Below are 25,505 nucleotides of genomic sequence, written 5' to 3' on the forward strand. Positions count from 1 at the left end.
AAGATTACAGAGAGTCGGTATGTCAAGGAGGACTCTCTTGAACTTCTACAGGTGCAAAGTAGAGAGCATGCTGACTGGTTGCATCGTGGCTTGGTTCGGCAACTTGAGCGTTCAGGAGCGGAAAAGTGCAAAAAGTTGTGAACATCGTCCATCGTCGACTCTGACCTCCCCACCATCGAAGGGATCTATCGCAGTCACTGCCTCAAAAAGGCTGCCGACATCATCAAGGACCCACACCATCCTGGCCACACACTCATCTCTCTGCTTGTCACAGTCTGCCCTCTCCTCATTCTCATCCACTTCACCTCCCAGTACTTTTCCACCGGTCCCTCCTTCTCCTCACCTGCCTGCCTGCCACTCCCTTCTCATCAGCCCTACTCTCCTCACCTGTTGCACTCAGTTGCCTCTGATCACCAATTAACCCGGTATATAGTCTCTCCTCACCGTTCACACAAAGCCAGATTGTTCTCAGCATTCATGCAAGACTCTCCAGCGATTTCCCGACTGCCTACACGGATTCGATCCTGCCTGCCCCTCTTCGGAACCCTCGCTCAATCCTGAGCCTCTGTGTGAGTACGGTGTACCCATTCCTGTGTTACTACTCTGTGTTACAGTAAGTGGTCCAAGCTATACCCGTTACACTGCTGCCATCAGGTAGAAGGTATTGGAGGTCATCGATGGCCAATGGTCAGAAGGTGACAAGAGAGTAGTGAGGCCAATGGTCAGCAAAGAATTAAAGGTCATTTAGGACAGGATTATAATTGTGTCCAAACCTCCTCATGCACACTACCGCTCATTTCACAATTCACCCCAGAGATTCCGCTTCAGTGGGATATATGACATCTCGGGTTGGGACCTTTCTTCAGATAACCTGCTGAGTTATACCAGCACTTTGTGTCTTCTTCTATATAATGCATGATGGGCATTAATAAGGTGAATGGCAACAGTCTTTTACCCAAAGTAGGAGAGTCTAAACCAAGAAGATATTATTTTAAAGTGTGAAAGAAAAGAAAAGGGTATATGGAATGAGCTGCCAGAGGAAGCTGCAGAGGTGGGTACAATTGCAATGTTTAAATACATTTAGATACGAATATGAATGGGTCAGGTTTAGAGTGATATAGGTAAAACACAAGCAAATGGTTCTGCATGGATAGGCAACTTGGTTGGAATGGATGAGTTGGGCCAAAGGGACTGCATCTGCGCTCTATAACGCTCTGACTTATTAAGAATAGTTGCATTTTCAACTAAACCTATTGGGCGCTTGTTTGTGTCTATTCTGGTTCACCGCATCACCTTCGACATTCAGTCAGGCTGCAAATGTTGATTTAACAGATGAAAGACTAATGATCTTTCACAGCACTGTCAAAAAATATCCCTGGCACTGTCATCTCATCCTGAATATGGTAGATTAATGGCCGTTGCAAGTTGCCAACTTAAACCTTTGACCCTCAATCAATAAATAGCACAGAAACACAAACGTGCCCATCAGTAATGAAATCCAATTAGACTTTTAGGTCAACTGTTTAACGCACCAGAATATAGCGCTAGCCATGTAATAAATGGCGGCGTGACTCTCTCTCTAATGCATAATGAAACTATGTTATAAACTCCCGAGCACGGCTGATAATCTAGCATTCCCAACGCAAAATAAATCTACACGCACCATCAATCAGGAAACAGGTGGGACTCCACACAGAGGCTACTGGATTCAGTGTAAGAAAATAATTCAAGTGAAGTCAAGGCAGTAGTGACCGAAGCTAATTAAAGTTACCCGAATCGATTAGAACCGTGATATTGTCAGCTGAAAACTGGTGGCTTGTTATATCTGAAAGATGGAGATTTAATGCATTGGAAATGTTAGCCAAAGCCTATTGTTGTGCCTAATCCGTGGCTGTCTAAAAGAGAGATTCACTTACTCCTGATACAGGAGGCACATAGGCTTGCGTGCCAGCAGATAGCTGGATAGGATAAGAACCACCTGCTCACGTCCATCACTTCTCAGCCCCAGTCTTTTGAAATTTCCTATTTATACTTTGATCAGCCTGGGCCTCTTTACGCCACTGCCAGTGAGTCCTGGAGATAATTCTATAAACTCTGATTTGAACACAGGATACAAGGGGACACCGGCCTGTTTGGCAGAAAAAGAAATCGTTGCTGATCGGCGCTCACCATGAACTTTCTCCCAATCAACATTCCACTCCTGATGATCTTCCTCATGACAACCGGGAGCTCGGCTGACAGGATCCTTCCCAAAGGTTTGCTTCAACCACAGATTGTTTCAGTTAAGAGATTGCTTTGTATTTGGAGGAAAGTGCCGTGTACTGTTTCTCAACAATCTTCCTGAAACACTGGAAGTGTTACTTTAATGACCAGTAGGTAACAAGCTTGATTTATTTGAAACACGATGCAACGGTTATTTAAAATAGCACAAGGCCAGGGACGAACAGGGCAGTCTGTGACTCAGTACTTGATTGTGTTGACTGCCCCAGGTTTGCTTTGATAGATGCTCGTCGGTTATCATTTATTACCAAAGTGGGTCGGTGTTATTTACATTGAGAGTTGTCATGTCAATTTGGTATTTAATAGAGAATGCTGATCTTCAATTCAATGTAGTAAATCATATTTAGTTGGATTAAGGCCTAGTTCATCTGGAAATGGCAGTGGACTAGTGACTGGGGAAATGGTCAGGGAAGCTAGCTATTTACTCTAAGCAGCTTGCTCTGTGTGTCTGACCACAAGTGGACCATTGAGATAAATCTTTACTCTGGACTTTAGAGATACAGTGTATAAACTGGCCTGTGGCCCACTGAGTCCACGCCACCCAGCGATCACCCGATACACCAGCACTATCCTCAACACTAGGGACAATTTACTGAAGCCAATTAACCTACTGACCTGTACGTCTTTGGAGTGTGGGAGTAAGCCCAGATAAAACCTACAAGGTCACAGGGGGAATATGCAAACTCCATACAGATAGCACCCATAGTCAGAATCGAAGCCAGGTCTCTGGCGCTGTAAGGGAGCAACTCTACCACATAGGAGACATCATAAGTGTCTGGTATTAGGGGAATAATGTCAACCTTCCGCCACCCCCATCCCCATTTGCAATGGGTATCGAGAAATCAGAATATCTTGTTGCACAGAGATGGAGAGCACTGTGGTAGTGTGATTACAAATCCTGTTTCAAACCCATTGCGGATGCCTGAATTGTTCTCTTGCCAGTGGTGGCAGCAAGGCGGGAGGTATTGGCTCTTGATGGTTAGGTGAAGGCGATCCTCACCCACTCTTCTCCAAGCTTCCTCCTTCAGGTTCCACAGATTGGCATTTCCCCTCACTTCTGATTTTTCAGGATGGTGCAGGGCAGCCGTAGTCTCCTTGCACTTGATATTGGATTCTCTCAAACCGGTCACCTTAACACAAAATACATAGGCTGGCATTCCGGTATAGGGTTCAGGGAGTCCGAATGCTGCTTTTCAGATGTGACGTTGAAACCAAAGCCCCATCTGCCCTCTTAAGTGGAAATTAATCCTTGGGAACGTTTTGAAAAAGAATTGAGGAGTTATGGCTGGTATCCTGCCCAGAATTAATCTTGCACTCAACATCAGTAATCTGCTCCCTGCTCAATGCCAAGGCAGATGAGTTAACCAGCGGAGATGGAGTTGAGGCCTTGCCGTTAAAGTAGTTTGATTTTGACAGGTAACCAGCCTTATCCACATGCTCTCCTCTTTAAATCTTGCCCCCATAAATACCTAGGCCTGGGGTGAGTTACCGCTTTTCCGCAGTCAAACCAGGCGGGGAAAGAGATCCTATGTTGGGAAGGGCAATTGTCTATGATATCACACTGGGAGCACTGGAGCTCTCAGTGGTGACAAGGAACATAATGAGGAGAAATGGCGATTGGCTGGTCCTCTTACTTTAAGAGCCCTAAACACAATCTTGGGGTGTTTTCCATGTGGCTTTACTCTGTCTTTGTAGGCATAATAGCAAATGTAAGTCAGAGAGAGTGAGCTTAACACAAGCGGTGAAGACATGCATTTCTATAGCACATTTCACATCCCTTCCAAGAATCCCAAAGTTTTAAGCTTTAACTCTTGCACTATATGATATACAACAGCCAATTTGCACACCACAAGCTCTCATAAATTTCGGACATGGCACCAGTGAGAATCTGTGGCTCTTTTTCAGAATTGCCAATGCATTTGCCTCCATTGGATGGAGTAGATGGGGTCTTTCTCATCTCATCTGAAATGCAGTACCTTGACTCCCAAGCACAGCACTACAGTCAACCTTTTTGTGCCCAGGTTCCTGGGCTAAAAGGATCCAAAACCTATTGTTTCTGGGTAGAACATTTACAATTCTATCAGATTCGCAGTGGATGAGCTGGGTTAAAATTGTGACTTTCTCCTCCAACTCCAGCCCAATAGTCTCAGATACATACTGCCGTACACCTCGAAAAATTGCCAAATATGTGGCCTACGTTTGGGTGTCATTCAATAATATACAGGGACTTGAGAGGGAAGGAAGAAGTCAAAAGGAGGGGGGGGAAGACTTAATTTGGGACAAAAGAGAAAACTGATGAGGATTCTGATCCACATGAAAATATTGGCATTAAATTTGCCTCAGTTTATGAACCTCATTTACTGGAAGTTTCATAAAGAGTGTAGGATTTCAAGGAAGTAAGTAACAACAGAAGAAAGAGACACAGAGGCAGAATTTGGAGTCCCCTGATCTTCTGTGTTATCTAGTAAAGATTCCTTACAGAATCTATGGAATTCATTGCCATAGAAGGCTGGGGAGACCAAGTCAATTGATATTTTTAAGGCAGAGATTGACAGATTCTTGATTAGTACAGGTGTCAGGGGTTGTGTGGAGAAGACGGGATAATGGGGTTAAGAGGGAAAGATAGATCAGCCATGATTGAACGGTGGAGTCGACTTGATGGGCCAAGTGGCCTAATTCTGCTCCTATAACATGAACTTATGAGTGCTGTCCTTCAAACGAGGTGTTTATTCGAGTTGAAAATAATACCCTTGTACAGATGCCAAACAGGAATGTTGAAAAAGCAGTGATCAATGCTGAAGTCAAGGCTCCTTTATCAGCTGACTAAAGATTAACCAACAATATGCTGGGGGAACTCAGCAGGTTGAGCAGCATCTGTGGGAGGAGAAAGGAACATTTGATGTTTTGGGTTGAAATGTCGTTGCAGCATTTTAATACCTTTTTGTATGAACATCCATAAGAAAAAAGTGTAAATAGACCTCCCAAATATGGTTAGGGGTTATAACAACAACTAAGAGTGAAAGGAAATAAAGGCAGAGAGAGAAATGAGAGGAGATTTAGATTTACCTCTCATGGCTAAGTGAATCAAGGGATAAGGGGAAAAAGCCAGACCAGGGTACTGATTTTGGATGATCAGCCATGATCATATTGAATAGTGGTGCTGGCTCGAAGGGCCGAATGGCCTACTCCTGCACCTATTTTCGATGTCTATGAGATTTTCGCAAAGGAGTACCAGCAGAATGGGCTACTTGGGCAGAATGGTCTGTTTCCCTGCAGTCTCTTGTGTGAAATTCTGTGTAAATAAAAACAATTGTGCTGTATACATTTTTTATGTGCAGTCTGAAATTTATAATGCAAGGAAAAAAGGTATTTGTGGGTTGTGTTGGTGTGTGAGAGGAAATGGAATGTGATCTAGATAATTAAAAAGAAAAGCAAGAAATGTAGCAGACACCGTGCAGATGCAAGCAGGCAGTTTCAGAGGGAGATAGATGGACGAAGTCAGTGCACAAAACTTTGGGTAGCTGGAGCTCAATGTGGAGAACTGTGAGGTCATTCACTTTGCATCCAAGATAAATACACTGGAATATTTTCTTAATGGTGAGAGTTGTGGGGCTATGAAAGAGCAGCGGGGTTTAAACATCCAGGTGTTATTTCGTTCATTCACAGGGTAAGGCTATTGTTGGCAAGCTCAGCATTTATTGCCCAGCCCTGGTTGTTCAGAGGCTGGAGGGCTCGCTGGGCTAGTTAAGAGGGTGGTTACAAGTCAAACACAGAGTGGTAGATCTGGAATATTTGCAAATAGACAAGAGTTATTTCCCCAAAGGACACATAAACCAGGTGTTTTTACAACATTCTGTAGTTTCACAGTCACCATTACAAATAACAGCATTCTAATTTCAGATATTATTCAATTATCTGAATTTAAATTCTCAGTTGCCATGGTGGAATTAGTATTCACGTCATTAGCCCAGGTCTCTGTACAACATCAAATCACAAGTCCAATCAAAATTGGAACACCTAGGATCCTACTACTAAAATCTGAAGCACAGACAAAAACAAAATAATCTGTTTCTAAAGATAAGGCACACAAAGTGCTGGAGTAACTCAGCGGGTTAGGCAGCATCTCATGAGAACATGGATAGGCGACGTTTCGGTTTCAGGAAACTTCTGAATAGATTAATCTGACGAATGGTCCCACCATGAAACTTTGTCTATCCATGTTCTCCACAGATGCTGCCAGACCTCTTGAGTTACTCCAGCACTTTGTGTCTATTTTTGTATATCAGCATCTGCAGTTCCTTCTGACTACATAGTCTGTTTCTGAAGGTTTTTTGAGTTGAAGGGTCTACATAAACATAAATTGTTGTTGTCTCTAGTCTCCTTGGTGTATTTGCAAGAGGTGATCAGAATATTCCAGTGGTGATTCCTCAGCGAGTTCAATAGAAAGCCCACAAAACCAGGGGCAATTGTGACCAAGCATAAGAGCCTCCGTGCTAGAAAGTGCCTTAATTTGGTGGCCACAATGACAGGCTAAACAGTTGCTGTTTGGCCACAGAAGCAGAATCTAACACCCAAAATCATGAAATTGCTCATTGATTCTGCCTTGGCTGATGCTGCTTCATGCCTTCACCTGTAATATGAATTGACAAAACAATGTGCTTGGGCAACCATTTATCCTAAAATTATATCCTCTCCGGTCAGGAGAAATAGTCTGTCAGTGATTACTCTAATTGGAAGAGGGATTAACAAAAATAATTGTTTTACCTAAATTAGAAATATGTGGATTTTATTAATAAATCTGAATGTTTGTTGATTTGGGAAGAGTTATTAAAGAGCTAAATGTTCTCCCATGGGAACTTACCATGATTATATACACGTGGCCACTTCAAAAGTAAATAATTTGTCACTCAATTGCTTCTCTCTGGTGTTACAGTGTTTACTTAACATACAGTATGCACCATGACTGGAACAATGAAATTCTTACTTGTTGCAGCTTTAGAGATACATTAAATACAACAACACAACAATGACAAATATACAAAAAATTATCAATGATGCAGGTCAACCAGACCATGATAGCGCAAGTTAAATGACTTCCTTTCCAGTCAAATTACATCTTCAGCAGCCCTTTGTTGTCTCAATTTATCACCTCCCTGACTCTGTATCTTCACCCATCCCTCCCCCACCTGACTCCGTCTGCCAACCTGGATCATCCTATTGTTTGTCACTCTTGCCCCATCCCTTCCCTTCCCACCTCTTTACACTGGTTATTTGCCCTCTTAGTCTTTTCACTCCAGATGAAGGGTCCCAACCCAAAATGATTGTCAATTTCTCTCCACAGATGCTGCCTCATCTGTTGAGACCCTTCAGCAGATTGTTCTAGTCACATGGTTCACTCCCAGGAGCCGGATACGTATTATGTTTTCGATGATACTGTTAATCCTGGCTAAATTGGAGAGGCTAGGACTTCAAAATGGGGTAAAAGCTTCAGGGCTGTTGGGAGATTTGATCAATTTGGAATTGCTCTTTGCAGAGCTGGGACAAGCTGCGAAGAGTTGCCAGTGTGTCTGGAGCTTAGATACAAATTTGCAAGCAAAGAACGAGAACACCTGTCAGCCCGGTCAATTAGGTGCAAAATGCATAGAATGGATTGGATGGCTGCAAACCAGACATACACCTTGTAAATATTTGTAAATAATGTTGCAGAGTTCAACTTTGCCGAGTGTTGATTGGATGAGGTATTGAGCCTTGTCTGGGTTTCCTGTAGATCAGGGTAAATGTTTCTAAGTTGGCTTCCTTACGAAATCCGTTTTGAATACAATGTATTGAGCTGTTGTATTATTGGGTTAGGGAATGTCTGTTATGTATGGCATTAATCGATATTTGTAATTGGGTTATTAAGAGACCACCCCCATTTGGTTCGGCCCCTCGAGGTCCCGGGACATATAAAAGTCTGCTACCACGAGGTTCAACGTCGATCTCCTGGGAGAGCGCTTGGAACTGCGTGAACCTCTGGAGTGTCTCTGTCTGAGCGAGGGCTAGAGGGCTTGATCAGGCAGACACGAGGTTCGAACCCGCGATGGGATAGGTACAGTAGTTGACCTGTAATGCGCTTTTGTTAAAATCAAATTTAGTTGTTTCAAGTGCATGATTCAGTGTTTTTACTGAATCTAGACTGGGGGGGAAGCTTAGAAACGAGTAATTTACAATACCTAATCAAAGCCCAAATAAAATAATGGGAAATCTAAATCGACTTTAGCCTTTACTGCCGCCATTTCGATTGGCTCACACGTTACGTGAAATATATCTGTCGTCTTCTTGTCTCTTACTATCTGTCCCAGAGTTCTCGGCTATGTTAATTCTGGCTTCATACTCATCTTTGATCTAGATTGTTCTACTGGTAACATCCACTCATCCCCAGGGCCTAAGCTCTGGAGATAACATGGACTGCGGATTCTGGTTTACAAAAAAACACACAGTGCTGGACTCAACAGATCAGATGGTGGAATTGGGAGTGGGGGATAGGTCTTTGTATGAGGCAAGGTGGGATAAGTGTAGTCTAGATAACTGTGGGAATCAGTAGGTTTGTAATAGATGTCAGTCGATAGTCTGTTTCCTGTGATGGAGACGGTGAGATCAAGAAAGGGGAGGGAGTTGTCCGAGATAGTCCGGTGAAGCTGAGGGCAGGGTGGAAGTTAGATTCAGTGTTAGGGATTTAGTGGATTCAGTGTAAGGCATGAAACTGTACAAAAGTTTTTTAACAGCAGCGCTTGATATCTACCATCTTTGCTCACAATCACAGGCTTCACTTTAATCTCATTTTATTTAATTGATTTCCTTGGCACAAAAGGAAAAATAAAACATAGAAGGGCAGAGTGACTGAAGTTTCAGGTTTGCTGTGGCTTCTGCCATATGAACTGAACTGTAATTGCTGAAGATATGTCTAATCTCCCAGCTCCACAGATCACCAGTCCCCTGGAGACAGTAGATGCTTTGGTTGAGGAAGAAGCCTCTTTCCTGTGTGCAGTGGATTCAAACCCAACGGCAGAGATAACTTGGACCCGCAATAACATTCCCATAAGGTAAGGTCACTCCAATGACTGAGAGAAGCAGGATTTGGCTTGCATTGCAGGACAGATGTAGAACAAAGTTGCAGCTGAGTCAGCCTCTGCTCTGCATAGTTCCTTGAGGTGGGTTATGAACCAGGGCTGTCCTGTAATGCCCCTGTCCCACTTGGGAAACCTGAACGGGAACCTCTGGAGACTTTGCGCCCCACCCAAGGTTTCTGTGTGGTTCCCGGAGGTTGCAGGTGGTTGCCGGAGGTTGCAGATAGTGGAAGCAGGTAGGGAGACTGACAAAAACCCCCGGGAACCTCCGGGAACCACACAGAAACCTTGGGTGGGGCGCAAAGTCTCCAGAGGTTTCCGTTCAGGTTTCCTAAGTGGGACAGGGGCTTAAAGACTCTCATTGAGAAACAGGAGCTGGAATAAGCCCCACAATTATTTGGGCTGCTCCCCTTTTATTCAATAAGATGGCTGGTCTTTTACCTTCTTCCTGCACCCTCCCTACCCCATACCAATGTCCCCCCTGCCCCACCAATCCCCATCTCCCTTGGCTTCCATTGCATTCAAAGTTCCAAGCCTTGAATATACTCAACACGTGAGCATAAGCAGATCCCTATAATATGGATTATCTTTTCTTAATCCTGAATAACTCGGCCTGTCCCTGGTTCTGTCCATTCCAGTCAGGAATTGGGCTCTTGGTTTCTTAGCCTTTTCCAAAAACCACATTGGCTTCAATGAAATTACCTGTCATTCTTAGTTTAGTTTAGAGAAACAGCATGGAAATGGGCCCTTTGGCCCACCAAGTCTGCATGAACCAGCAATCCCCACACATTAATGCTATCCTACATACATTTGGGACAAGTTACACTTATGCCGTCAATTAACCTACAAACCTGTACTTCTTCATAGTGTGGGAAAATACCAAAGATCTCAGAGAAAACCCACGCGATCACGGGGAGAACATACAACCTCCATACAGACACCAAATGTAGTCGGGATCGAACTAGTGTCTCTGGCGCAGCCTACGCTGTAAGATAGTAACTCTACTGCTGTGCCACCGTGCTGACTCTTCTAAATTGTTGAGAATCTGAGCTGTTCTGTTCAATTCTTTAGACTTTACTTTAGACTTTGGAGATAGTGTGCGGAAACAGGCTCTTCAGGCCTTTGGGTCGACGCCGACTAGCAATCACACCGTATACTAGCACTCTCCTACACACCAGGGACAATTGAGAATTTTATGGAAATTAATTAACCTTCAAACCTGTACATCTTTGGAGTGTGGGAGGAAACCTGAGTGCCCGAAGAAATAGTAACAGGGAGACAGCACAAACTCTGTACAGACATCACCCATAGTCAGGATCAAACCCAGGTCTCTGGCGCTGTAAGACAGCAACTCTACCACTACGACAGTGCAGCCCCATCTTCTCAAAGAATAACCTAAGCACCCAAGTACAGGTCCTGAAACAATAATGATATTTGGTATTGGTTCATGATTGATTCATAATTGTTATTTGTTGGTTATTATTTTGTTGGTTATTATTGTTTTTTTTATTATTGTCACGTGTACTGAGACACAATGAAAATGTAACATGTGTCATCCGGTCAAATAATACCATGCATCAGTACAAACAAGCCATTAACAAGTACAACAGGTAATCCAAAGAGAAAATGACCAGAGTGCATAATAAAGTGTTACAGAATTATACTGTTACACCTACAGAGAAAATGCTGGTAAAATAATCCAAGGGTGGAACGAGATAGGTTGGTAGATCGGACTTCACCCTTGGCTTATGGGAGATTGTTCAGTCATCTGATAACAGGGAGGGGGAAGCTGTTCCTAAACCTAGTGGTTTGTGCTTTCAAACCTTTGTGTCCTCTGTCCAACAGGAGAGGGAAGAAGAGGGAATGATTGGGGCAGATCTGGTCTTTGATTATACTGGCTGCTTTCTCAAGGCAGCGTGATGTATAGATGGATTCAATGAGGTGGGGGGGGAGGTGGAAGGAGGGGGACGGCTGGTTTGAGTGATGAACTGGGCTGCATTCACCACACTCTGCAATTTCTTGGGCAGAGCAATGGCCAAGCCATGTTGTGATGCACTATGATATAATGCTTTCCATAATGCACCTGTAGAATTTGATAAGATTTGATGGAGACATGCCCTATACCCTTAACCTTCTTTTTTTTAATATATTTTTTTATTAAAGGTAATCAATTACAATGCTTCAAACAACTTTATATCAAATTAATTCAATTTGCATTAAGTAAAACACTAGTAATACTTATCTACTGTTTTTTTAGAAATAATGATAGAGAAAGAATAGAGAAAGAATAAATCATTAAGAGAGTGATTAAATAATAATTTGATTATATATAAGAAAGAAAAGATAAACGAAAAAAAAAAAAAAAAAAAAAAAACATTTTTAGTAACCACAATATGTATTATTAATAACACTACTACAAGTGATAGTATCAATAAAGACATATATGTAATTCCAATATAAAAATGAATTATTCTCACCAAATCCCGCAGGGTGCACGTCGAGCTGTGTTGCCAAGAACAGCTACTTCTCTAAATACTGTATATATGGAGACCATATCTGTTCAAAAGAATTATACTTGTCCAATAGGACAAATCTAATTCTTTCCAGATGTAACGTCTCCATCATCTCTGTTGCCCACATTTTGGTTGTGGGGGATAATGTTCCCTTCCAAAATTTCAATATGATTTTTTTTCCAATTATTAAACAGTAATCAAAGAAATTTCTTTGATTTACTGTAAGTGATAGATGTAAATCCGGAATTCCAAATATTATTAGCTTTGGGTTAGGGTCCAATTTAACTTTGATGACTTCAGAAATAACTTTAAAGATTTCTGTCCAGTAATAATTCAATTTAGGACATGTAACGAAACTATGTATTAAATTTGCCTCTGCTTTCTTGCACTTATCACAAATAGCGGAGAGATTCGGAAAAATACTATTTAATTTAGTTTTCGAATAATGTAACCTATATAATACTTTAAATTGTATCAGTATATGTCTGGCGTTTAATGAACACCGGTGTATTCGTTGTAGACTTTCTTCCCAGTTTTCTTTTGTTATAGCCAATCCCATTTCATTTTCCCATGCTTGACGATATACTTCCGTTATTGGATTCTCCTTATCCAAAATGATGTTATATATATAGGCTATTAATTTTTCTGTATTTGGATATAAATTAAACAGTTCATCTAACAATCCTGCTTCTTTATTTTTATAATCTTGTGTATTGGATTTAATATAATCTCTAATTTGTAAATACCTAAACAAATGTTGTGGAGACAATCCATAAATATCTTGTAACTCCTGGAATAAAAGAAATTTTCCTTTTCTATACAGATGTTCTATCCTTGTAATTCCTAAATCATCCCATTGTTTAAACCCCCCATCTAATATAGCAGGTTTAAACGATGGATTATTCATAATTGGTAATCTAAATGAGAGATTATCCAAGTGTAGAGTCTTAACTATTTGTTTCCAAATACGTCTATTATTATATATTATTAGGTTGTCTTTATAATATTTTTTTTGTACTTCCGTTGGTGCAAAAATTATCGAACCTACATTGAAAGGTAGACAGTCCTCCTTTTCTATATTTAACCATGTCGGTTCATGATCCATATTTACCCACCAGAAATTCATATTCTTAATCTGAACAGCCCAAAAATAATATAAAAAGTTTGGAAGTGCTAATCCTCCATTTATCTTAGCTTTGCATAGATGTTTTTTATTTATTCTGTGATTTTTATAATCCCAAATAAAGCTATTGACAATATTATCAATTTTTTTTAAAAAAGTTTTCGGAAGAAAAAAAGGAATAGCCTGAAACAAATATAACAACTGCGGTAGAAATACCATCTTTATGGCACTTATTCTACCAATCATGGATATAGGCAGTGTTTTCCAATATAAAATATTTTTTCTAAGTTTATCTAATAGTTGAGGATAGTTGGATTTTATTAATGAGTTATGAGTTTTAGTTACGTTAATCCCTAAATATTTAAGTTTGTCTGTAACTACTTTTAATGGGTATTGTTGTAATGTATTAAGATTTATTCCTGTTATTGGCATAATCTCGCTTTTATCCCAATTAATCCTATACCCAGAAAATGCACCAAACTTAGTTATAATGTTTAGCAGGTTGGGAATACTAATTTCCGGTTTTGTAATATAAATCAAAACATCATCTGCATATAAAGAAATTTTATTAATTGTTGTATCAGTATTATAGCCATATATTTCAGGTTCAGATCTAATTTTTTCCGCCAATGGTTCTATCACCAATGCGAACAATAAGGGTGATAACGGACATCCCTGTCTGCATCCCCTAGAGAGTTTGAATTTGGCTGATAAAATTTGGTTAGTCAAAATTCTTGCCATAGGATTCGAGTATAAAATTCTTACCCATTTACAAAATCTATCCCCCAATTGAAACTTTTCCATTATATTAAATAAATACATCCATTCCACCTGATCAAACGCTTTTTCTGCATCTAGTGATATAACCGCTAGTTCCGTATCTCGTATTCTTTTTGAATATATAATATTAAACAAACGTCTGAGATTATGGGATGAGTAACGTTTTGGGATAAAACCTGTTTGATCATAATGTATTAATTTAGAGATCACTAAACTTAATCTCCTAGATAAGACCTTAGTTAATATTTTTTGGTCTGTATTTAAAAGGGCAATCGCTCTATATGATCCAGGATCTTCCAAATCCTTATCTACTTTAGGGATGAGTGTAATTGTGGATTCATTTAAAGATTCTGGTAATTTTCCTTGGTCATATGCATATCTATACATTATTTGTAATCTTGGGGAAATCAGATCTTGAAATTTTTTATAAAATTCTGCACTCAGGCCATCTGGGCCCGCTGCTTTTCCGTTCTTAAGCGAACTAATTGATTCTATAATATCTTTTACTGTTATTTCAGCATTTAACAATTCTCTACCTTCCTGATCTAAGCTATTGATTTGACATTCTTGTAAAAATATTTCCATACTATCTGTTTGTCCTGTTAGTTTTGACGAATAAAGATTTTTATAATATTGTAAAAATCTATCATTAATATCTTTTGGAGTAATTAATATATTTCCATACTCAGATCTAATTCCGTGTATCATCTTCTCATCTTCTAATTTTCTAAGCTGTCGTGCTAGTAATTTTTGTGGCTTATCTCCAAATTCAAAATACACTTGCTTAGTTTGTTGAAAAAGTTTAATCACTTGATTAGAATATATTTTATTTAATCTATCTTTTACTGATGCAATTTTATTACTTAACTCTTTGGAAGGCTGTTTTATATTTTCATTATCTAGACGTTTTATCTCATTTTCTAAATTTTGTTCTATTTTTCGATTTTCTTTATTGAGATGTGCTTGTGCGGATATTATTGCGCCACGCATGAATGCCTTAAATGTGTCCCAAAATAGTGATGGAGAAGTTTCAGGATTATCATTAGTTTCAAAAAATAATTTAATCTGATCCATCACATATTTACAACAGTCATTGTCCTTTAATATCTGAGGGTTAAATCTCCAGGTAGTAGTTTTATTAGATATATCTTTTAATTTTATCTTAAATGTTAATGGCGCATGATCCGAGATGATAATATTATGATATTTTGCATCATACGTAAAAGGAAGTAATTTAGAATCTATTAAAAAATAATCTATCCTCGAATAGGTTCCATGTACGGGCGAGAAAAAAGAATATTCTCGTCCGGATGGGTTATCTAACCTCCAGATGTCTTTAATATTAGATGTATTGATAAAAGCATTTATGAATTTACTTGATTTCGAGGCAGCTTTCCTTTTTGCGGATGATCTATCTAGATAATTATCTAAAGTACAATTTAAATCACCTCCAATTATTAAATTGTGTTGAGTGGATATAGGAATATTATTAAATATTTTCTTAAAAAATAATGGATTATCAAAATTAGGGGCATATATATTCATTAAAATTACCTTTTTTGAATATAATTCCCCTGTAATTATTACATATCTGCCTTCTTTATCCTCTATAATAGAACTTTGTATGAAAGGTATACCTTTGCGAATAATTATTGCAACTCCTCTAGATTTATGAATAAATGTAGAATGATACACCTTAGAAATCCATTTAGCTGTTAATCTATGTTGAGCATCTTTTTTAAGATGAGTCTCTTGAAGGAAAATGACATCTGTCTTCAATCTGTTCAACTGAGCTAATACCTTTCCCCTTTTAATTGGTTCATTAATTCCTTTTACATTCCAACTGCAGAAGGTTACTCCATCACCCCCAGTCTTCACCTTTATATCATGCATTTTACTATTAGGGCGGTTTTTTTTGGAGTAGCCTTCTTGACTCACCCAGCTCCCCGTTGCACCCGGACATCAATCCAATGAGAATTTCTTTCCACCTTAATCCACATCTATGTCTTCTTAAACTAAATACACAATATCCTTCACATCTACATTCAAATAATATATAATATAAGATCAATAAAAAACAAAAACAATAAGAAATATCAATAATAAAAAAAAAGTAAAGGGTGTTAATAGGGTGCTCAGAAAAAAAGAAACTACACTTGTATAGTGTGTAGTATGTGAAGGTGAAAGCCACACTAACGTGGCCATTAATCTAAAGACTTCCGTTTTTTTAATAAAAAAAAGATGTTGATTATACCAGCTCCTATCTCAAATGCTATATATATTGGGGTGGGGTACTAACTTTATATACTTAGTACTTAGTAATTATTTCTATTATTCATATTACTATTTGCTAATTACTAATATCAATTGTATTTAATACTATAATATGTAATACTATTATCATGGAATAATTAAATATTTTCTAATAATTAATACAGAACTACTACTAAATGCCCATTATTCCACTTCCTTCTAAGTAAGTATTTCATAACCACAGGTCGATGATAAAAGTTCAGTCCTCTCCTTCTCCCTCGGGTTCTTCCTCCGCATCTTCTCTCTCTTCATCTTCTGGCTTCTGCTGTATGCCTCGGGCGAATTTCAATGCTTCAGTATGCTTAACGAAACGATATTCCTTGTCATCATAAGTTACTCTCAGTATTGCTGGGTACATCAAGCCATATCTCAGATTCTTAGTATTCTGTACATTCCTCAGGATACCTTTTGTTTCTTTAAATAGAGCTCTTTTCTTGGCCACTTCTGCTGGGAAGTCTCTAAAAATACTGATGTTGTCTCCCTCGTATTTCAGGTTTCTCTTTTTATTATTATCTTCATCATTTCTTCGAAGACATGGTCAAAGGCCACTTTTACAATCATTTGTCTGGGCGATGAACCTATCCCAGGGGCCCGTCTTAGAGCCCTATGTGCACGGCTCAACAGGGGTTCATGATCCAAATTCAAAATATCCATTAAAAGTTTTGCAACAAATTTTCGAGGATCTTGACTCCCCTCACGACCTTCGCTCAGACCAACTATACGCAAATTTTTACGGCGTTGGCGTCCCTCCAGATCGATACATTTCTCGTTTGTTTTATGTAATAATTCTAAGAGGCGTTTGTTCTCGGCACGGAGTTTTTCGGTCTCCTTAGTATTCACTTCAGCAATTTTAGTTAGCTCTTTAATTGCTTCGCCTTGTTGGTCTAGCGAAATTATAGTAGGATCTATCTTGTCATCCAGCTTTCTTTCCATCCCAGCAGCTATTTCCTTTACATCCTCAATTTGAGTTTGTAACTCGGCATTAGCCTTTTCCTTCCACTCATCCATCATACTTTTTACCGTCGTTATAACTTGTTTTATTAAGTCTTCTTTATCTTCTTTATTTTTCTCGTGAGACACCAGCATATCCGCTTTTAAACTTTTTATCTCCTCCATATACTCCTTCCTCTGCTTCTTTATCTCCTCCATATACTCCTTCCTCTGCTTCTTTATCTCACCTAGAATGGTAGTCTTAAGTTCCTCCATTTCAGCTTTCCTCTGTGAGACATCTTCTTGAGAAGCAGAAGCAGCAGCAGCTCCCGAGCTGAGGCCAGTTTCCCTTCTCGTAGCTTTTTTTCCAGCGGTGGGGGTGGGGGAGCGCTGGGTCATAATTTCTTCTTAAAATCGCGCGCCTGATGACGTCACGCACCTTTTAAACGCTGCCGGAGCCGTTCACAATCGATCTCCTGTGGTAAGTGCGTTTGTTTGACCCTTTTACCCCCGTTTTAAATTCAGTTTTTTTCGGAGCTGTAATGGCGCGATTCCACTCACATCGTGGCGCCAACCGGAAGTCCTCCTATACCCTTAACCTTCTGAGGAAGTAAAGGCGTTGATGTGCTCTCTTGGCTGTAGCTTTAAATGTGGTTGTTCCTGGGCAAACTGTTGGTGATATTTACACCAAAGTACTTAAAGCTTTAATTCACGTCACCATGGCACCGTGGCACAATTGATGGCAACTAGGACATGTACATCACATAACGTCAACATTTAGCTCCTTTGTTTTAGTGACAGTGTGGCAGGGGTTGTTTTCTTGACAACATATGACTAAGTTTTCTATATTTTTCCTGAATTCCGAATAAGGATATGATAAAACTTTTAAAATCAAACACATTCTTTTACAAGGTTTCCCACTGCCTCTCCCCACCCCCTAACTCCACAGGAAAGGGGCATGTTGTAGGCCTGCATTTGCCCAGCAGGAACTGACAACAGAAATAGTGAAATAAAGTGAGAAGTAAGCAAATAATTAATATGCAAGGATCTAATGGTTGATTCTTAGAAGTGTCCCTCCCATCCCAAAGGGGGTGACTCATGGACTGGAGCCTTCTTTTCACAGTGCACTTAAATGAATGCTGGCAAACCATTCAACCACAGTTAACAGTATCGAGATTCATAGTAGCATTCCTGTCAGGTGAGAGTACACAAGATATTAGGCCCTTGGACAACTGTCAAGAGTCAGAACGTGTGCCAAATTTCCCTTTCTATATCCAGAGGGAAGGAAATAATTCAACTTAGCACAGTGCATTTTAACTGGGATATTTGCATTTGTTCATTATCTGCAAATTCGTTCACTTTTGCCAAGTTTATTCTGTGGTTTTATTTTGCCAAATTTTGTATTTAAGTGCTTTTTTTCCAGCGGAGTGAATCAGAAGCTGCTGGCTTTGATCCCTTGTCTGCTCTGAGCAGCACATGAGCCCCTGCAATTTTCCATGGCCTGCTGGCTTGTGCTTAGGACAAATCAATCACTGTGCAAGCAGACTTAGAAACATAGAAACATAGAAAACAAGACCAAGTGCAGACCCGTTGGGTCTGTTCCCCCAACGTGCGGTTGTGGGGGGGGAGGCGGCATGCAGCGTCACACACACTAACTATCCCCCCCCCCCCCGCACACACGCTAATTACCCCCCTGGATATTACATTAATATTATTAATTTGCTCATTTTACCCCATAACCACCCTATCTACTGACGCATAGCCCCCAACTTGCAGTCACATCTAGAGGGGGGGGGGGGGGGCGGGGTAGAGAGTGAGGGCAGAGAGAGAAGGGGCAGAGGCAGAGAGAGAGGCAGAGCCAGAGAGAGAGGGGCAAGAGGGAGAGGGGGTGGAGGGGAGGAGAAGAGGGAGGGTGGGTGAGGGGGGAAAGGTGGGAGAGGAGGAGAGAGAGGGAGGGGAGGAGAGAGAGAGGGGGTGAGAGTGAGGGGGAGAGAGGGGGTGCTGAGAGGGCGGTGAGGGGAGATGGGGAGCAGGGATGGAGGGGGAGGGGGAGGGAAGAGGGTAGGGGGTGTGGAGGGGAGGGGGTTTAGGGGAGGGAGGGTGGGGGAGGGGATGGAGGGGAGGAGGGGGAGAGAAAGAGGGGGAGGGAGGGGGAGGGGGGGAGAGGGGGTGCTGAGTGAGGGGGAGAGAGGGGGGTGAGGTGAGGGGAGGGGGGAGATGCAGGGAGGGTGGAGGGAAGGAGGGGGAGAAAAAGAGGGGAGAGAGAGGGGGGAGGGAGAGAGAGGGGGGGAGAGAGAGGGGGGGAGAGAGGAGGGGAGAGGGAGAGAGTGCCTTTTTACTTCAACCCAAACTACCCAAACAACCATTTGCAGGCAGTGCCTTTTTACTTCAAACCAACCATATTTTCATTTTCAAACCACATTAAGGGCACTCACAGTTGAGTAGACATGTGTTCAGTGTTATTCAGAGCTCAGAGAGACGTGACCTCCATCTTGCAGAGACTGAGTGAGGTACACCACTTCCTGGTTTTATAGTTCCACCCTCTCCCTCCAGCAGGGGCAGCAGAGAAAATGGTGATTTTTTAAAAAACATTAATATGTCTCTGATTTTTCATCGATGGGAAAAATTCTCTGGTCCAGGAAGGCAGACGTGGGCTCTGAGCGAGGTGGCCAAAAATGACGGCCGTAGGTGGCGGCGTTCTCTCGGAAATCGCAGCACAGTGGGCCAAAGACGGTCAAGATCAGACTTTTGGTAATATAGATAGGTTCAGGAATAGGACATTCGGCCCTTTGAAAACATCCAGTGAATTGGCCTCCACTGCCTCCTGTGGCAGAGAATTCCACAGATTCACAACTTTCTGGGTGAAAAGGTTTTTCCTCATCCCAATCCTACATGGCCTACCTCTTATTCTTAGACGTACTGGAAGACAAGGCCTTGAGCATTTCTGTTGCCAGGGTGAAAAGGGGACTGGGGTTTGGCTTTCGTGTAGTTCTCTCAAAAGTGAAAGGTTAGTGAATGAGTGGGAACAGCAAGAACAACAGACTCCAGTCTGAAGGAGGGTCTCAACCCGAAACGTCACCCAGAGGCAGACTCTCCAGAGACGCTGCCTGTCCCGTTGAGTTACTCCAGCTTTTTGTGTCAGACTCCATATTACCATTATTTCCATTTGACATAGCTGGGCATTGACAACATTTAAAAGACATTTGAATGGGCACACTGACAGGAAAGGTTTAGAGGAGCATGGGCCAAACACAGGAAAATGGGAGGAGTTTGGGTGGGAATCTTGGTCGGCATGGGCGAGTTGGGCAGAAGGGCATGTTTCACTGCTGCATGACTCTACCTGACTCACTCATTAGTTGGGCATGTAAATGGGGTTCGGGCCAGGAACCAGATTGTGGGCTGGCCATGCAGATGAAGTTGCAGGTAGGCTACAGAATACCAGGGGTCAGGAACGTGGGTATTCTGAGGCCAGGACTTTGGTCCAGTGTTGCTTGCATATTTCCTACTCCCTTTAAACTCACCGGATTCACAGGGAAATTTATTATACCATTATTATAAAATATGGATTAACGTCAAACAATCCCAGAGATCTGCTCATTTGACATTGCCAAAGTCCAGATCACGCCAGATTAGCAGAGATTTGCTGTATTCCCAACAATCACCCACAATTCTACAACCCACCCACATGAGACACAACATATAGTGGCCAATTCATCCATCAATCCACATGTTTTGGAGATGTGAAAGGAAACCAGAACCCAGAGGAAAAAACTGTTGCTATGGGGGAAATCCGCACACTCCACACAGACAGCACCCAGTGTCAGGATTCAACTCGGGTCAGTGGAGCTGTGAGACAGCAGCTACTGTGAGACTATGCCACCCTTTTAAAATAGAGATATAGAAAAGTACAGCACAGGAACAGCGCCTTTGGCCCACAGTGTCTGCGCAGACCATGATGCCAATCTAAACTAATCCCAGCTGCCTGCACATTGCCTACATCCCTCTAATCTCCACTTGTTCAAGTGTCTGTATAAATGTCTTTTATCATTGCTATCATATCGGCCTTCACCATCTCCCTTATACCTTATACAGTATATTATGCTCTATACCTATTGCTCTCTGTGTAAAAATTTGGCCTGCAAATCTCCTTTAAACAAATCTGCTCTCATCTTAACCCATGTTTCCTAGTATTTGACATTTCCACTGTGGGAAGAAGTCTCTATATACTTTATCAATGCATCTCATAATTTTATAAACATTTATCAGGTCACTCCTCAGCCTTTGATGCTCCAGAGAAACTAATTAGAATGCGTCCTACTTCTTCTTATCGACAATACACTGTAATCCAGACAACTAGGGGCGCCACATTGATGGCAGCCTCTGCCTACAGTCTGTCTGTTTTTCGGTCTTTTTTAATTTTAGTCAGTTTTAAAAGTTTGTTTTGGAGATTTCTTTAGCTTTTCCATGTGGGAGAGGTGGGTAGGGTAAGGGGAAACCGTTTCCCAGTCACTTCCTGGCGAGGACGTGACTATTCTCCGAGTCGCACCTCGCCCCCACTACTCGCGGCCTACCACCTGGATTGGAGCAGCCTCTCCTGCCGGGGACCCGGACCAGAGCTTCAGCAGTGGCGGTGCAGCGCTGGATACATCGCGGAGCGGGCGATTGCTTACCTGGATCGCATTTGAATCTCCGGAGTGTTGGGCCTGCTGCTTCAACATCGGAGCTGTGGTTTGTAGAGCTTCCAGTGCGGGCGGCGCTGACTTCAACATCGCGGAGCCCTGGGGCCCTTTGCAGAGGGCCCCAGTGTTGAATCTCCTTCCAGCGTGGCCTGTGGACATCGGGAGCCGTGGACTCCGGTAGGAGGTGGCCGATTCAGATGTCGAAGCCGCTGAGGATGTCCTCCAGTCCTAACATCGGACTTCCATCACCTCGGCGAGCGGACCTGAGCATCGGGCCGCCCGTAGTGGCGACAGCGGGAGGTTTGGGAGCCCCCCGACCATGGAAGGCCAACAGAGGAGGATGCCAATAACCTTGTCAGCTGATCAGACTATTCGTTGCAGCCTCCAGGTGTCATGCTTGGTGGCTGAGCCAAAACAGACCATAATGGAGAAGGTGAGGACAGACTCTACGATGGCCGTGTAGAATTGGACCATCATTGCCTGTGATAGATTGTGCTTCCTCAGCTGACGCAGGAAGTATATCCTCTGTTGTGCCTTTTTGACTGTGGAGTCGATTTATACTTACAAATCTCTCATCTTGTGTGTGTGTGCGTGTTTGTTTGTGTATGTGTTCTTTTGTATCTTCGTCAAAACGCTATGCGGTAGCGCTGACATTTTTTCCACATTCTTATCCACATTTTTCCGGTCCACGCCATAATCAGGCTCCCTTCAGATTTGATGCTATATTTTACAAGTTATTGGTGATTAAAATTTTTAAAAAAAACAACTTTGAGAAGAATAACTGCGACTCTGCTTTGAGATTTTTCTGGCAGCTTCCAGTGATGATGTCACAGTGCCATCTCACAGTCATCCAATCACAATGGGATCTCATTTACACAAGCTGCCGCGAAGATTCTAAAAACCGAAAATGACATCACAATGTTATCTCTGCTGCTCTGCTGCTGCTCTCTGTTGTAAGGAGAGGGCGTATTGGGGGAGAATAAACGTCTTAAAGTGACATTTAAAAGTTGCATCTCTTCAAATCTGCACTGGCAGTTAAGCAGTTATGACGTCACAATGCCCTACCGGCTACAATGTTTCTATCCCAGAATACTATGAGTCCTTCACAGCAAATGTCCTTCAGGGATATAATCTGCCAGTCAAACCCAGCACAGCAAAGTTTAATGATTAGATTTGGATAACAAATCTAATCATTGCCTTGTTGGTGGCACCTACATCACATTAAATCTTAGTACAATTGCATTTTTTTTTAGGTTTAAAATGACCTGCACAGTGAGTGGATGATGGAAACGGGTTGCGTTGGGGGAACGGGTTAGGCTGGGGGGAACGGGTTACATTAGGGAATGAATGATGGGGGTGATTGGCTCTGGGGGGGGGGGGGCGCCTGTCTCTGGGGTGAGCGACAAAACCGCGTTCGGGGACCAACCCTCCTGTGTAACACCGCGCCCCCCCCACCCCCTCCCACCCCTACCCCCCTGGCGTTGCGGGATGGGGCCCAACGGGTCTCACGGTCTAGTATCTATTAAATACCTTGAGATTCTCCTTTATTCTACTTGCCAGGGAAATTTCATGGTCCCCTTTTAGCCTTCCTAATTTCTTGTTATGTTATTTCCAAGTCTCACACATCTTCCAGAGTTAGATATTTCACCAAATCCTTCATAATTACAGGGTCTAAGTTTGGGAACTCCCTATCATGAAATCAAATATTACAAAAGGACAGCAAAGGGTCAATGATGGCCTTCTCAAGAACAATTTTATGAATGCACGATACGTTCTGACCTTCGTGCTGACACCCACAACTAATGAAAAAATAAATAAGACCATAGATTTTGCTGGGATCAACCAGAGAGTTACTGGAAGAAGCCATTGTGCCCGTGAGTCAACGTCTGTGGTATAAGGAGAGAGAAGGTTGAGCAACAAATAACTATTTTTCCATTAATTATTTTGGAAAAGCTGTGCTCTTGAAGTGCCAAATTGCATAGCACAACTTAAAATAAACAACCAAAAAGCATCGGAAAACAATAGTTATTTTGCCTTATGTGGAATAATAACAACTGTCAGACAGGATGCACACACAATATAAAGTATTAACTATATGTCTGAGTAGGTGTACAACAGAATGATGGATCAGAGACTGCCATCATCAAGAAAGACTCAACGAGGTGAGAACAGGGAAGAACAGGGAAGGTGACAGTAACTTGAGTGGGGTCTATACAATTCAGATAGATTCAGCAGGATGGAAGTTAGTTCTGTCTTTTAGATTATTTAGAAGACGAGGGTATGAATGTAAAAAAATCACCCATAAATCCAGTAAGGATCGGAAGAGAGGCTAGGGGGTTGTGCTCTTGTATTATGAACTTAATAGATCACCTCAGAGCAATGAAGATTCAAATTAACTTTGTTTGTGGTGAACATTGTTCCAAAGGGTCTTGGGAACTTTAAAAATAAATAAACTGTTTCCATCGGCGGAAGGTTTATGAGCAGAAGAAGGTTAACGTGATTGGCAAATAAAACCAAAGGCAAACTGAAGAGAATTTATTCTGAACTCATGAAATTGTGATCTAGAATCTACCGTCTAAAAGTCAGATGGAAACTGTATCATTTGAGCTTTCAGATAATGGAACTGGATATTAATTTGATGGAGGAAGTTCGTTCAAGTGAGACACAGCCGTGTGTAAATAGAATGGTAGAGTCGAAGAAACATACCCTTCAGCCGATTGAGTTCACATCAACCATCATCCATCTGTTGACAGTCATTTCACATTAATCCCATTTTATAATTCTCTCCAGATTCTACCACTCACCTACACACTTGGAGCAGTTTACAAGGGCTAATTAATCCACCAGACCGCATGTCTTTGGGATGTATGAATGCTAGCCTTGATCAACGGGGCAGAACAGGGTGACTCTGTACTATTTATTTCATGTTATTTGTGAGCTTCGGTAATCAGTTAAATGCTAAGGGTATTAATGTTCATGTCAATAATTTTGGAAAATAATCCTCCTTGACTTTGCTTGTAACAATTTACAGACTCTTTGACACCCGCTACAGTATAAAAGAAAATGGCCAGATATTAATCATCCTCAGTGTTGAAGACACAGACAATGGAGTTTACTGCTGCACTGCTAACAATGGCGTGGGGAGCTCGGCTCAAAGCTGTGGAGCCCTGCAGGTGAAAATGAGTGAGTCTCATGCTTTTACTTCTAAATAGAAGTTACCTGGAACCAAAACAAAAACAAAGCGAGCTGGAAATGTGCAATAGGTTGGTCAGCCACTGTAGAGGAGGGGGAGGGGGGGGGGGGGGGGGGGGGGGGTGGAATGGAATTTGGATTCTTCATAATTGGAAAAATGCTAAGATAATGTGTGTTAAGGTACAGAGATTTAGAATGGGGAATTAAAGTGGTAAGCAACCAGAAGCACGTGATTTCCAGCATCTGCAGTTATTCTGCTCCATTTGCTTGAAACATTGCTGTAGTTCCATTCACAATCGCAAATATCTTAAAGCCCTTTACTGCCATAGAAGTTGGGCGGCACGGTGGCGCAGTGGTAGAGATGCTGCACTTACAGCACCAGGGACCCAGGTTCGATCCTGAATAGGGTGCAGTTTGTACAGAGTTTGTACGTTCTCCCTATGATCTGCGTGGGTTTTCTGCAAGATCTTCAGTTTCCTCTCACACTCCAAAGATCTACAGATTTGTATAAATGACCTACAGGCTTGGTATAAATGTAAATTGTCCCCAGTGTGTGGGATAATGTTAGTGCAGGGATCGCTGGTCGGCA

At 41.7% G+C, this 25,505-nt stretch overlaps 1 protein-coding gene across 3 annotated transcripts in view; it reads left to right on the forward strand.

The window, feature by feature from the left end:
* The first annotated feature begins 2,037 nt into the window (after positions 1 to 2,037).
* musk (muscle associated receptor tyrosine kinase) overlaps positions 2,038 to 25,505 on the forward strand; it is a 141,834-nt gene continuing 118,366 nt past the window's right edge. For all 3 annotated transcript variants that reach the window (XM_033018160.1, XM_033018161.1, XM_033018162.1), the window contains exons 1-3: positions 2,038 to 2,255; positions 9,236 to 9,362; positions 24,756 to 24,907. In XM_033018160.1, coding sequence (XP_032874051.1) covers positions 2,171 to 2,255; positions 9,236 to 9,362; positions 24,756 to 24,907 — 364 coding nt within the window. In that variant the 5' untranslated portion in view covers positions 2,038 to 2,170. The remainder of the gene's footprint in view (positions 2,256 to 9,235; positions 9,363 to 24,755; positions 24,908 to 25,505) is intronic.

This window comes from Amblyraja radiata, chromosome 3, assembly GCF_010909765.2.
Source record: "Amblyraja radiata isolate CabotCenter1 chromosome 3, sAmbRad1.1.pri, whole genome shotgun sequence".
NCBI classification, from domain to species: Eukaryota; Metazoa; Chordata; class Chondrichthyes; order Rajiformes; family Rajidae; genus Amblyraja; species Amblyraja radiata.